The sequence below is a fragment of the Trachinotus anak genome, unplaced genomic scaffold, assembly GCF_046630095.1.
Source record: "Trachinotus anak isolate AG129_WGS33_773 ecotype Australia unplaced genomic scaffold, CSIRO_AGI_Tana_v1 ptg000024l, whole genome shotgun sequence".
Lineage (NCBI taxonomy): Eukaryota > Metazoa > Chordata > Actinopteri > Carangiformes > Carangidae > Trachinotus > Trachinotus anak.
In genome coordinates, this window is record NW_027273875.1 from 7,850,464 (window position 1) to 7,865,708 (window position 15,245).

Here is a 15,245-nt window from a genome sequence, read left to right on the forward strand (position 1 = left end):
TTCATCGGATTGTTCCACTACCAAATAAAAAAGAGTCACATCAGCCCAAGTAAATAAAACCAACCCAAAGCTTGTTAGCCTATATTTAACTTGCTTTAGGATTTATGGTGAAATGGTGTGGTAAGACTCCCGCTGAGTTCCTGTCTCTTCATAATTGAGTGGAGTCTTAATATTGCCATCAACCCTTGTTGCCAAGTCCTTTTCCTCTGCCCTGCCTGTTTACAACCCTGCTATTTCAGAACTGAAACTTGTTATAATTGAAAAGTATGATTCCAATGAGAGAGATAAAAGCCGCTAATTTAGAAATGTCAGGATATAAATGGCTTACCTGTCCTTTACAGTATGATTTATTGGCCTTTATTGAACTTGTGACTCAGTGGTCCACTGGTTTTGGATCACAATTTAAATACTGTCAGCACACAATTTGGGATAATAGCCTCAACACAAAGAGACTCAAACGTAAGCAGTAAGACAAACATACAAAGACACAATTTTCACTAAAACCATCATTTATTTACAGAAACACATTGAAATCCCTTTCAAAATGAATAGTAGAGTCGATTCAGTTTTGATGATATCTATCTATTTGGCAAATTGATTAAAAATCTAGAAAAAGTGTGTCCTATCTATGCAATTGAATAACTCATTCTCTTTAGATAGCCATCAAAGAAACATTCAGACAGCAGAATCCCGTGTTTCCTCCCCTGCAGGGGTTTAATCTTGCTTGAAGAGCCAGTGCTGGTGCTAAACACTTAATGGCATGAAAGACTACACCACAAAGAAGCAACCTGATAATCAAGTCATTTGTTTTGTCAATACGCTGAGCTATTGTGACAAGTCAGTGTATGTTAGAAGTGGTCAGCACTGAGCTCCCAAGGAGTAAATGTCCGCAGACTGAAAATGTTGTCGGAGGAAAATCACATGCTGACATCGCCTGCCTATTGTTGCTTCAATATCAGTGCTGCAGCGGACAATTAGCAAGCCCATAGAGAGTGAGATTGCTTGCTTTTTCTATTGTGTATGTTATGTTTTGTTGATATCTCCTTTTGTGTTAGGGGTTTAGGGAACCCAAGCAGAAAAAAACTCCACTAAAATGTCCCTAACCCTGTAGAACACAAAGACAAACTATGTACAAATTTACAGTATATACAGTACACATCCCCAGGGCAAAGAGAAATAACTCAGAAGACTCTGTCCTCCCCCTTTTTTATATGCATGTTTGCCTCATATGTTCTGCAAAATTCAGCAAGGATCCTCTGGGGTTGGGCATGGGAGGCGGACTTAGATTTGTTCTCAGAAGACCTTCAGATACAGATACAGATGAGAGGATAATGGCTTCAAAATTCAGAAAAAACCCAGACATTTTGCTTCAGAAGACAATGATACATGAAGGCTCAATCTGCTGAAGCACATTACTGGAGATGAGCAGATATACTGTTTGTCACAAAAATTAGGGCTACCTATTGCTGTCCTATGAAGAACACACAGCATGCTGTACAATGCATGCAGCCATGCACACAGCATGTTCCGGTAATGGGCTACATGCACCGTGAGTGAAGCTGTAATGACAGTGCATTATTTCTGCGAGCAATAGTTTGTGTCTTGCTTGCACGTTACATATGTACCCTATGTTTTGGTAGAAAATGTCGGCATAATGTTAAAAGCAATACAGACATCATTAAAAAGCAATTCATACTGTATATAGTATCATGACATCGTTAGGAAGAGATCATGTGGGTCCCATGGTACTTTTTAAAGAATTATTTGTCATTATGTCTTAGAATTTATTGATTATTTCCAGCTTGGCAGATGATTTTCAATCAGTATTTTTGTAATTACTATTGGAAACAAAACTTTAGAGCACATTTTTGTCTTTAGATACATTTCATTGAACTGATATGTAAGAATGAAACAGACCTATCAGTCAGTCAGTTGTGTTCAGTTTTTTAAATATATATTAATAATGAAATCTAATATTAAATAAACAAATCAGATGCTTTGTTTGACATATCTGAAGCATTTTTGGATGATATGGCTTAATTTGTGGTATGAGTGAATAATAACATTGATGCACTACAAAAGCAAAATCAGAGCTATGCTTGACCTGAGCTCTCAACCCTGACTAACCTATGTAGTGTTTCCAGCTGAAATTACTGTGTGAATGTTTTAATGTATTAATTCTGTGTTGTTGTTGTAAAAGGCTAATGCTTTTAAAGTGAGTGCAGCATAGACTCTATTATACCCGAGATGACTAGTCCAGCAGTAATAGCCTCCACCCTCTGGGTGTTCATGATAAAATCTCTCCAATATCTCTACAAAGCACAAAGACCAGTGCAAATACATACAATATATGAAGTACACCAGTATTACATGTGATACTGTGATTCTCTCTTTAGACACATCCATCATAATCACCTCTAGTTAGCCGATTAGTGTCCTCTAATAAACAACACATACAAACACATTTGGCCCTGTAAATCAACCATGGTGTACATATTATGCTGTATCTTTATATGTTTGGTATAAAAACAACTGTTGAACAATTATAGACAGTTGTCTCCTTTTGGCTTATTTTTGCATGTTGGAGTCAGGGCTTATCATGGCACAGATGTGCTGAAACTATGAATGAAGAGAATGATAATCTCCAAAAAAGATTATTTTAGTCTAGAAATGATTTAGACAAATCCAGAGTGTGAATTTCCAACTCACTGGTGCAGGGTTTCATTTTGAGCATAATACAAATTATAGTAGATTGTGGATCATTTAAGAATGTAGCACTTTCACTTTTCATTCAGACATCCCTCTGCCTTTTCTTTCACTGAAAAACAGTACCACTTCTCAATTCTGGGGCTTCACTGAAAAACATCAGGCTAGCCCATCCTCTTCTGTCGATCCAGGAATTTTTGTCTTCTGTCAACAGGTATCTCCTCTAAACTGATACCATGATTGCTTCCCCTGTAATGAGAAATACAAGTTTTTATGTACCAAAACTGGGACACAGAAAAACCACGACAGACCATCCACACAAACAGGCCTTTTTTCAGTATTACATATGTGTGTGTTTAGAGGAGAAAAGAAAATATCCTCTTACCCATGAAGATCTGGAGGAATAGGCAAAGGTTTTTCAAAATCGTCCCTCCCAACCAACCAGTATGTGTTCTCAATACCTTTCCCCTAGAAATAAACGATCATTAGCATCCATTTGTTACTATTACAAGGCCAGTACTAGAGTAGGTACATTGCATATCTTTTGTGTATATTATAAAAGCATTTCTCATTTTTTATTTTATTTACCTTTAACTCGGTCATGCCTCTGACTTGAATTTTGTATCCCAGCTTCAAGCTGTTCAGGACATCAACTGTGCTTTGGTTGACATGGATTCTGTAAGCTATGATAGCAAACACAGAAAAAATCTCACCATTGACACACTGAAATGGCTTGACCATCAGGCACACATGTAAAATCTGTACTGTCCACCAAACTCTTGGTTTAAAAGTTTTGGTTTGACCCTCAGGCTTAATCTGAGACCATCTGAGACCGTCTGAGACCGTCAGGCTGCCATGCTGGTATTGAGCCACTTGGTGGCAGTAGACTACCCATTATTTCTTTGCGCTTCATCGCAAAAATACATCATAGCCACATATAAATGCATAATTATTATTTTAGACATAACAAATTAGTCTGAAGCTGCCACTGACCCTTTTAAAGCTGAATAGTTTCTTTCACTACAGTATCTCCATGAAATGTGGGACATTTTTAAACATGAGATATTTTTAAACATGAGCAACGTGTACTAAGTCATTAATGCTTAAGTTTATATTTAATTTATACAGCATGCAGAGGGCAACCGAGGCAATGGTCACTGACGACATTTACACTGAAACTTCAAATTGGCCTTTAATTCAGCTGATAGACTTAAAGGATTAAAGACTGTTCACTTAAAGCCCTGTTTAGCCTCAAGCAGCATGCACACAAACTGGCATGCACCTGTCCTCTCAACCACAATGTCAGTTAAAAAAAAAAAAAAAAAAGAAGAAGAAGAAGATAAAAGAAAGAGTAGATCTGTCTGGTCTATATAATAAATAAAATATGAGACACTCACGCAACCCTGTGGACTCCATTCGAGATGCTGTGTTGACAGTGTCTCCAAACAGACAGTACCGAGGCATTGTAAGACCCACTACTCCTGCTACGACTGGGCCTGCAAACATAGCATGCAAGAGCACACACACACACACACGCACACAAAGGTTGGATAGGGTGGGGACTTTGAATAGCTTGCTCCTTGGCAAACCATTATGTGAGTCAAATTTTTACATTGTGACATGTGACTATAACTCTGAGGACTAAAACCAGTTTTGTCCCCATGTTTTTTAGCCGACTCACAGTCTCTTAGCATTTCAGTAAAAGTGAACTCCTTTCCATATACATGACATTAAAACTGTGCCCTACCACTTCTGTTTGTATAAAGAAATTTATAGGATACAGTTAGAAATCCAGAGTTTGCCGTGTGTTAATTGGATAACAGCACCCTAAGTGGATAATGTTTCACTGTTCCAGGAATAATTTCCAGACAAGGATAAAGGAGGTAAAAAATACCTCCTTGCCTTAGGAGCTTGCGTTCCTGCATTCTTATTCCTCTGCAACAAATTACCTTTTACTCAGTCTGAAATGGAGTTTAGATTTATTTCATACCATATTACTCATTACACATGTATGTGACTCTTAAATAAACTTAGTGTAAAGAATTCTTCATATGCAGCATTACTATTATATATCATGATGGATAGAGCAGTTTATCACGGCACAAAAAGGGGAAACACACACCAGAGTGCAGGCCAATACGGATCCTGACTTTTAGCTCAGGCATGTGCCTCATCTTGAAGGTCCCAATGCAGTGGAGGATGTCAAGAGACATGTTGGCCATCTCAGCTGCGTGACGGTTGCCATTCCTGTTGGGGACTCCTGAGGCTACCATGTAGGCATCTCCGATAGTTTCCACCTAAAAAAAAATAAAAGTTGAACACACACACACACATATAATGTGGCATTCTTCCCTCTACATGCTTCACAACGCTTCATACTGCAAAGAAACTCAAAGGCACTCCCTTAAAAAACAGTGTACACAAGACATATATTGAGATGAAGTGGGAATTATGTTCCTGGTTTATGTTTGGATCAGATTCAGGAGCAACTGAAGGAAAGTTTTGGCAAGATCAATACAGAGAATACAGAGAATCATAGATCAAATTTTTGTAAATATTTTGACATGAAATACAGAAAAGACAAAATCTTAAATGAGGTTTTATTAAAAAACTGAAACAAAAAACTTTAACAAATTAAATAGGGAAAAATATTCTGTTCATTGTCAGTATAAAAACACCACAAAATACTGTTAGTGTGCTAACTAACTGAAACTGAATAAAACCAGAATAATAAAAAACTAAGCATTCATAATAAAGACCGCACATAGATGGAAGATCACCCAACGCTCACCTTGTAGACATCATGCAGCCCAATGATAGCGTCAAAGTGTGTGTAGAGGTCATTGAGTAAGTCGACCACCTCGATGGGCTCACTGAGAGCTGAGATGGTGGTGAAGCCCACGATGTCACTGAAGTACAGAGTGACCTCGCTGAAATGCTCGGGTTTGACGGGCTTGCCTGTCTTCAGTGCCTGGGCCACAGACCTTGAAGGAGGAAGATGATGAGAGGAGGACAGTCAAAGTTTTCTAAGAAGACCTGCTGAAAGGAATGCTGAAGCACACTTTCATGGATTTCATTTTACAGACATTTAACTGCTGCCCCTTTGATGATTTCAGGGTGTCCTCCCAAACTGTTATTATTGCAAACATGCAAAGTGATGTCTCTAAAAGCATGATTGACACATGGTAAACTGTGTGAATACTGTGCAGAGACAGCAGGGTGTGGCTCTCTCCTCTCAATATGCAGTTAGCAGTTAAATACAGGAAAGCCACTTCTCTTTGGCACATCAGTTATTTGAAATGGCAGCAGTCATTTGTTTATGTCATGTAATATAATAAAGATTCAATAAGACATTAATTCCTAGGAAAAGCACACTTGAGTTTATTAAGGTGTGCTTGTTTTGACTTCTACATGGAAAAAATTCAAATAATAACATCCACAGCTGAGACGCATTTTTTGCATCAGTTGCACTAAGAGGCAGTGGCTGACGTGCTGCACATACTGACACGGATCATGTAGTATTATATATTTATACTTCTTGGAGGCCTATTGATATAAATTTACACAGTACTGATTCTGTATAAAATAACATATTCCAATAGAAACAGGCTGTGGCAAACTTCAGTGATTGAATAAAATGTAACAGCAGGACACAGCTGATTCATTTTGTCTGGTGGTCAATACTGAGTGTTGCATTTGAGATTAAACATCAGTCAATGGTACATTTAGTGAGCAAGCAATATCTAAAGACGGTTTTAATGATGGTATTTGCTGTACAGTAGACGGGTTTCTGATCACATCGTCAACGGTGGCTGTTGCAAATATTCCCACAGTTCCTAAACGCAGCAGAACCACCACCATATTCTGATGGACAAACTTGAGATACAGAGACAGAAAACTGAAGAAATACATCCTGACTCCTGTATTTTCTTTTAGACAGCCACGATTCCATAATCTCTCACAACTCTTCCCCTTTGATTCAGACACATTTTGCACAGCTGGCCTGGTCTCTGACTTGTGAACTCCCTGAGAGTTATTGTCAAATCTTTGCAGAATATTTGAGACCTCTACTGTATGTCTGCATCTGTACAAACCTAAGCTCTGAGTCCAGTTCTTACTTATTTATGTAACACATTGCTATTGTAACCATGTTTATGCTCTTACAGACCACCAGAGGCTAGTGCTGCTCATCAACCTCAGTAGCTGTGCTCTGTGTCCGGGGAAGTGTAATATGTTTTAGAGCATGACAACATAGTTTTATCATCCCTTGTGTGTCAGTGAAAGTTGCTGGACACTCACCTGGGCAACATCTGAGCCACCAGGTTGTCAGTCTTCTGCCTCTCCACCTCCAGCTCTTCTGTCCTCTCTCTGATCAGATCCTCCAAGTTGGAGGAGTACTGCTCCAACATGCGCAACATAGAGTCGATGATGTTGGTCTTCTTTCCCTTGGTGATGCTCTTGAACTGTCAGATGAAAAAAGGGAAGGAGCAGGAATGTCAGAAACATGCAATATAAGCAGGAGCAAACCTGTGTAAGCATGGGTTGTCAGTGTTCTTACCTGTTTGAAGATCTCCTCAAAGTTCGGCCTCTTCTCTGGCTCCTCGCTCCAGGCCTGTTTCATCACCTGTATCACATCCAGCGGGGCCTCATCCACTGACACAACAGGCCGACACAGAGGAGGAGGCTCTTTCACCTTGCTGATAATCTCTGTCAACACATCCACACGGACAAGAACACAGAGATGTTGGAAAAACACAGAAATAATGCACAGACAGATTTTATGCTACCATTATGATGATTAAAAATGGTGCTGCATTTTAAGCAACAATTGTGATATTTATCAGTTTATTTTCAGCTCAGTCTGGACAGTTTTGTGTGTAATATAGGTGGAGAGCAACTATAAATGCGCTAATTGTATTCATACTATGTTATTATGTCCACTGGCCGGTTATTGGCTTTTAACTCATGTGGCAAACACATAATAAAGGATAGGATGAACATTTCAAAAAGCCTCTGTGCAGATTTTCAAAAAAGATTCAGATTACTGAAGGGTTACTAATGCATCACTCACCCTTGGGTGGCATGTCCAGCATGCAGAAAGGTGCAGAGCGAGAGATGACCTCCTGCATGACAATGGCGAAGCTGTAGACATCTCCTAAGAACGTTCCCCTCCTCCTCAGACTAGAACTTCGCAGCAGCTCGGGAGCCGTCCAAAGCAGATCTTTTTATCGGAAAAACATGAAAAACTATAATTAAACAAATAATATTCATATATGCACAAGCACAATGTGGATGCACAGAAACTCACCCTCTGGCTTTTCCTCTTCAGTGGCAATACCTTGGGAAATCAAAATTTCATTGTACCCATAATCGGTCACCTTCAACACAAAGCGCCCGTCTACCACACAGTTACGTGATTTCAGCCGTCCATGGATGATGTCACGATTGTGCAGGTACTTCATTCCCTGATGACAGTTTGTAGAAATATGTGAGCGATAATAATAATGATAATGATAATGATAATAATAGAAGACATCGTAGGGTGGAATATGAAACAAGCAGGTCATTTTGTCTCTCTTACCCGGATCAGATCCATTAACAGGGAAGACTTGAACATCCAGTCAAGACGTACATCCTCATTGCTGAGCAGATCCTCCAAGCTGCCTCTAGAGCAGTGCTCAGTCACAACACCAAAGATCCCACAGTCCAAGAACAGCCCCAGGAACAGATTGAGGTTCTCATGCCTCATGTCTCTGAGCTGAGGGGAAGACAATGCAAACATCAAAGCTTGTTTCTTGGTTGTAACCTGATTTTAAAGCCATTTTTTCCATGCCTTGGTCAGTGCAATCAGTAATTTTGGAACAACTGTTTCTTTCATTTTAAATTCAGACAACCAATTATTTTCCCTTCGCCGAAGGATTTTCAAATTTGAGTTCAAAGACGGAGCATATCCCAGCATAATTACAGATCCAGACTAAGGTGTATTCTATGGTTTCAGGCTATGATGGAGAATCACTGTGATAATAATGAGTGACATACCTTTGGCTAGGAAGGAAAACATACTTTTAAATACAGAAACTCAGTAGCACCATATTCCCACTCCCTCACACACTCATTTACCTTGACAAAGGCAAACTCAGTATTGCTGCTGACACTCGATACTGATCCACTGGGACATTTCTTCAACCAAACCCAGTCACCCTGGGAGGTAAAGAAAATGACACAGTCTTTGTGAAGCCAATAACATCCAAAGACATGAGCTCCAAAATGATAAACAGGAGTTTACTGAGTGTGTCATGTCAGACTCGCCTCACCTCAAACACAGCAACATTGGAGCTGTCTGGTGTAGAGGCCAGGTAGCTGCGCCCTGACACCGAGTGGTGAGGCGTCTTCATATCCAGCTGGCTTTTCATGATACTTTCATCATTCAGCTTCTGCTCACACACACAGTTCAAAGAGGACGGGTCAGCTTAGAGTAGACAATTTCCTACAGGTAAACAACTTTCATGCATCATATACTTTCAAAGTATTGCATGCACAGCAGAGAGAAGCAAACCACAGCAAAATACTGCGAGTATTGTCAGAGATTCAGCACAGGACCGACCCTTTTGCTGACTTGAGTGTTGATGAAGACCAGGTCATCCAGGGTCAAAACTACCCTCGATGATCCACCGTTACCACCACCTCCGATGCTGAACCCAATCCTGCCATTTTTCCTAAACAAGTATAATACGTTGTAAAATTCACACAGGCCAGCCTTGGATGATATATCAACCTTTGATATTCTGGTGCACATACTTGAAATGAAGGAAGATGCCAGCTCCACAACCAGCCAATCCAATGAACACAAGAAGAAGAAAGAACAAAGTGGATGAATCCAGGCCTTTGGGACGAGAAAAAGAGAGAAAAAACGTTAGACAGTTTGAATGCACTGAAAAAAGCAATCTACACCATACCAGCTTATAATCACATTCCCTGCAATGATATTACTTGTGCACTCACCTCCAGTACAGGCAAAGTAGGGGCTAAACCAACAGCCTGAGTCTCTGTAGGGCGTACTGCCTGCAAAATGTATCGAACGACCAAGGAACTTCAAGCCTCCAGTCCTGCCATCGGTATGAGCAGCTTCCAGAGCATGAGTGGAGTAGAGAGAGTTGCCCATGCCACTGTAGTCCAGCACTACATAGCGAGCCTGCATGCCGTCACCATTCCTGCTGGCCCTCAAGGGCTGATTAAAGCCTTCAAATTCAAAGCCGCCCTCACTGTCGCCCAGGATCTGACCAGTTACCCAGCGGCCCCCTTTAGAGCGTGCCTGCTCAGTAGCCATTGCTATGTAATACATCATGTTGTAGATGGTGCCAAAGAATGGAGAAACCTAGCAGAGGAGACAGAGATGTCGTGATTTTAAAGAAAATTCAAAAGTGCCTTTGTTTTTCTGCTTCCAGATTTGTCACACAGAAGAGAGTCTTACCTCCTCTGGTGGGGTGCTGCTGCGGATTTCATAGCTGTTCTGAGCATCCCTGAAGGCCTCATGGAAATTGCGGTTTCCAGAGTCCATGGTGATGGTGAGGACCCCGTCATAGGCTTTCCGCAGATTGGTGTCATTGCCAAGAGAATAGTAGAATGCATCTTTGTAGGGTAGTGAGTACAGGAGGGTGTCGTAGGGGATGAAAATGTAGCCACGGTCAATCATACGCATGGTCAGTGCTGTAGTCAGAAGTTGGTATTGGGCTTGACCACCAATCAGGACAGAAGGCATGCACATGATGACCACTGTGGAGAGAGGAGGGTTTAAAAACTCATTTATTTGCATGATTTATGTGGAATAAAGCAGTGTGGAGGAAACCTCTGCACTTGCAACTCACCTCTGACCCGGTCTGCTTCTCGCACTTTTGTCAGGGCCTTGCGTGGCCCATCCTTGTCGGCCTCCATAGTTACTACAGGGTTGACAGGAAGGCCAAGGGCCCTCAGTGAAGAGGCCAGCTCATGTCCTGTGGCTTCCCACATGTCAGACTCTTCTGAGATTATGGCTACATGGGCCCACCGGAAGAACCGCAACACAGAGAAAAGTACACGGGAAGACAGTGGCAGCGGCCTCAGGAAGGTGGGGTACATCCCTCCTTTTTCCATGTTGGGGTTCAGGCAACCCCAGGAAAGAATCCCAACATCCCACTCTTTTGTGTACATAGCTGCAGAGGAGCAGTATCCTGGGTTGGCGGGGCCCAGGAAAGCAGCACCATAACCTTCTAGCTCACCAAATCGAGCAAGGGCACGGGATGACTTGCAATCCTCATTGATCAGCGTGTAGTCATACCAGTAGCCTTTGTTCAGGTTGGGGTCCTTGTTTATGCGGCTTGTGGCGAGTCGAGCTGCCAAGTCAGGGAGGGCTTTAGAGTATAACAGATCACACGTCCAGGGTCCAACCAGGGCCACCTTGAAAGTGGTGGCCCAGGCTTGACAGGGCAGAATTGAGATCATGAGTAAGGGCAGAAGAAACCAGTTCCTCCATAAGCTGCAGCAGCGTTGCACAGGGGATGATGGCAACTGTGGTTTTGATGACAATGATGATGATGCTGATAATGATTTTAAGAGACTATACCCACTGCGGCTGTTTATAACCACTGTCCGTATATGTCTTTTTCTCTTGATTTTTACAGAGTCGTGCTGCCATCGTGGGTGGTAGGACAGGTTGTGCAGGAAGCGAGGGTCTCTGTGACTTGCCATTTTCTCTCACAGCTATTCTGATGCTTTGGACACAGAAGAGGAGTGGAGGGTTCACAGTGATTAGTGTGACAATGAGGGTGTCTTTTGTGGATGGGACTGTCTCCCTTGGCACTCAGCAAGCCTCTAGTCCAAAGCTGGACAGGCAACGACACAACCCCAAGCCATCACTGCCTCCAGAAAATGAGAAAAAAAAGGTGGAATGAATTAGAAAATGTACACAACGAGAATGCTTCTGTAATACAAGCAAGAACATCTCAGGGCCTAAACAGTCTCCAGGACACAGGCATGATACCTGACCTGATCTTACATCTTGCTGAGCTGTTTTGTTTCAAAGAATGTGATCTTGAATCTTATCAGCATCCATCTGTCTTACTGAGGACATGATGCCAAGAGTGCCAGTTCTGTCCCCTGGAGAATTAACAGCATGTGTGTAGCAAGCTGATTAGTTCTGTCAAGGCCAAGGAATTTAAAATTAAGTGCCAGGTAACGTGTGGGCTAAATCTGGCCTGATGTCTCAATTTGATCTCTTTTCCCTTCTAAAGTCAATCTCTTGAGCTCTGCTCAGCTATATGTTTCTGGACGATTCCTCTTTATCACCCCTCAGATTCTTGAAATCTGCATCTAAATTTGTATTAATTGCCAGAAATGGCAGTTTCAGGTTAGTTTGGAAAAGACAGCTGGACCTTCTCAACCCTCAAGCATCAACCTGTACCAGCCTTTCAAGACTTAGCTGCTATGATTATAACCTTCTGCTGTTCAGACTCTCACCATGAAACTTCATGAGTCAACAATTTTTTGATCAAGCCCTGGCAAGTCACAGGATTTGATATTTTGAAAACCTACTTTTAAAATCCTTTTTTTAACATATAAAAAAATCAACACAGCACATCTTCAGATAGGCCTAAAGACCTCTTAAAAACTACTGTCCACATCCAAAGTATTGATGCTGACAACTGAGAAAAAGGCCTGACCAACCTGGCAGTGGTGAAGGAAATTTTAGTTTTGAGCATTTAGTTTTGATTTTGAGGAATGCTAAATTAAGCCAAATTGGTTTATGAAGACGAGTCAAAAGCTTAAACCCAAGACTTAAAATACTGGAACCATGATCTCTAATTGAAAAATTATATATGACAAAAAAGTTAAATCTTTGTTTATGCACATTCTTATAATAATTTGTTATTTCTGTAAATCTATGTAATTTAAGGTTTGTATCTTGTATCAAATTAAATGAGGTCTGTTCTGGGTGAAAACATACACAACAAATCTGTGGCTTTTGGTGATTCAAAAGTAACATTTTTATAACACAAAACACCACAGAGCCTGATTCATTTCTGTGTCCTCAAGCTGAAATGTAGCCTCCTGAAGTGGCTAATACTGACACCGGCTTATCAGTTGCTAATAGATTAAGAGGAGCACTGACTAGAATATTCTCACCCTGTTCTAAAGTGCTGCTGAAAAGAAAAAATAGGTCAAATCATGTAAATCCCCATTTTTCATTTATAGAGCAATGATTTTTAAGTCTATGGTAAATTATTAAAGGGGTGAATTAGTCTGTGGTGTGGCAACAACTTCACTTTTACAGGAGTAGCTTTGCTGCAAACAGGTCTGAACACAGCTACAAGGATGAATCAGTTGTTCACGTTAATAAAGCCACATCTATGTAAGAGATAAGACATTCAAATAAAACAGATTTGATAAGAAACAATTCTGACCTGGAGCAGTTTTTTACATAGAAGCCATGTCAGTGTTGCCAGTTGTTCAATGGCACCATCCAAACATCCAAACTCCAGGTGGATTAAGTATACAGAAGTATATGTTAGGAGCAGTTATCTTTGGTCTTTTATTGTGAAAAAATACCATAGGTAATCCAAATAGCATGAAAAGTAAAAAGAAAAAAAAGTCAAATCATCTCCTCTTTCATCCAGCTTCCTTCAAAGATAACGCCAAAAAATAGTTAATCTCCACATTTCCAGTAGGTTAGTCTTGCTTTAGTTCTCTCTGTCCCTGTTTCAGACTGAGACCCACCCCAAACCAAAGAGCAATGGGATGATGCGTGAGAAGAGGTGCAACCTGGATCCAGAGTTTGGATTGGTAAAAAAAAATAGCTATGGCAGAGAGCTGTGGAGAGGTAACAGGTAAAGGAAAGGGAAGAGAGGGAAGGACTGGCAAGCTTTGGCTTCTCAGCCCTCTTTAGCTTTTAATCCATACTAGTGTGGGAACAGTGGGTGTGGAGGGAGGGCTGGAAGAGATGAACAAGGAGGTGAAAGCAGAGGCATAGTCACCCTGTATCCTCTACATAGTGTGTACACTGAGGCGCTGACGCAGCTGATAAAATTTATACATTCACAACTATTTTAAAATCAATTCAAACAAGCAGTGTGGGTCTGGTGTAAGTGATGGGTTCAGCTGCTATTTTAAGTAAGTTAGTAAGAACTGGGATTGGGATTGAAATGAAAATGGTGGCTAACACTGATCTCGGACTGATTTACTGCCCCTCCCTCCAACTGCACCCGTTCAAAATCAAGTACTTTTTGTGCCAAAACAGGGACACTCATCAAAATCCACGCTTCAACCCATAAACCTTCTAAATAGCCATAAATGTGCCTAAAGCAAATAGACAAATAAAAGAATGAATAAACTCACTCATACAAACCAAACCAAGAAAAACTTTGCAGTGTTAATAACTGCATTGCCATTGAATCATAGAATTGCTTGTAATCACCTGGGTCTTGAAACTGGTGCAGTGATTAAGACGCCTGAGTCTGTAGCCTCATGTAACCCTTCTGCTGCAGTTCAAATCCTTCTAAGACCTTTTACTCATGCTCTTTGCTCTTCTCCTAGTCTTGCTACAGTAACTAAAGATGCTAACTGAAAATTAGTACGACTAAAACTCTGCACATGACAGTAAAGTTGCTCTTTCTACTATCAAAGTAGATGATGTCATTCAGCCAACCACAGCTTAGAATATAACATCATATTTCTCTCAATATCCTGAACCTCAGCCCTGATAAAATACCAGAAAATGATAAATGATTATCATGATTAATAACAGCTTTTCTTATTTTAGTAGATCATGTCATGCTGTCCTTTATGTGACCAGCTTTCTTCACATTATCTGAGGTTTCATGCCCATGCTTACATCTTTATAGCCTCCCTCCTTTTCAAGCTCTGGACAAGATAATGATTACAGGCCAAAGGTGAGTATGAGCATCTTACATACTCAGACCAATACTAAGAAAGGCATAAGAACTATGTGAGCTGGAGCTGAAGGCCAAAAATATCTTTGTTGTAAGCTACTGAAAGTCTGCTGTTGCTCTTTTGACCTGGCAGCGTGCACAGTTCACTGCAGTACTACAGCTGGAATTTAAGCCTGTAGGGGGAAGGGGGGACTCAACATTTAAAAAAGCTTTAAAATGCAACGATGCTCACAAATGATATAGGAAATAAACAAAAAACACAAAACTTCAGCATTTGCTGCTGAGCTTTGTGAATATGAAGGTGGTCTGCGCTACATTTGGAAGAGCGAGGACATGTTTGTTCTTGTTTAGCCTGTCCTGCACATTGATAGCGGCCTTGTTGGAGTAATCAGATTAGTCAGGTGAGGCTGTGCTAAACTGATCTGCAGCCCACAAGCCTCTTAGTGACATGGCTAACGGCACTGACAGAGATCACTTCAAAGCAAGGTCAGACAAAAAGCCAGCCCAGCTGAGCAAAGAACCAGCTTGGCCTACTGCAGGGGAAGCAATGCAGCACAATACTGATTGGAGGACACCAGCACTTTTGACCTGTGATTTGCTAATTATGCAATTCATCTG

At 40.9% G+C, this 15,245-nt stretch overlaps 1 protein-coding gene across 1 annotated transcript; it reads right to left on the reverse strand.

The window, feature by feature from the left end:
• Positions 1 to 646: 646 nt before the first annotated feature.
• On the reverse strand, positions 647 to 13,619 carry gucy2d (guanylate cyclase 2D, retinal). Its single transcript, XM_071460660.1, has 19 exons — positions 13,143 to 13,619; positions 10,572 to 11,597; positions 10,178 to 10,479; positions 9,709 to 10,081; positions 9,505 to 9,589; positions 9,311 to 9,422; positions 9,021 to 9,140; positions 8,827 to 8,907; positions 8,288 to 8,464; positions 8,015 to 8,171; positions 7,778 to 7,927; positions 7,265 to 7,413; positions 7,006 to 7,169; positions 5,498 to 5,690; positions 4,829 to 5,003; positions 4,104 to 4,202; positions 3,295 to 3,389; positions 3,092 to 3,174; positions 647 to 2,955 (listed from the first exon to the last, which is right to left on the reverse strand). The coding sequence occupies exons 2-19, from the start codon at positions 11,428 to 11,430 to the stop codon at positions 2,871 to 2,873; spliced, it is 3,459 nt and encodes a 1,152-aa protein (XP_071316761.1). The 5' UTR covers positions 11,431 to 11,597; positions 13,143 to 13,619; the 3' UTR covers positions 647 to 2,870.
• Positions 13,620 to 15,245: the final 1,626 nt, after the last annotated feature.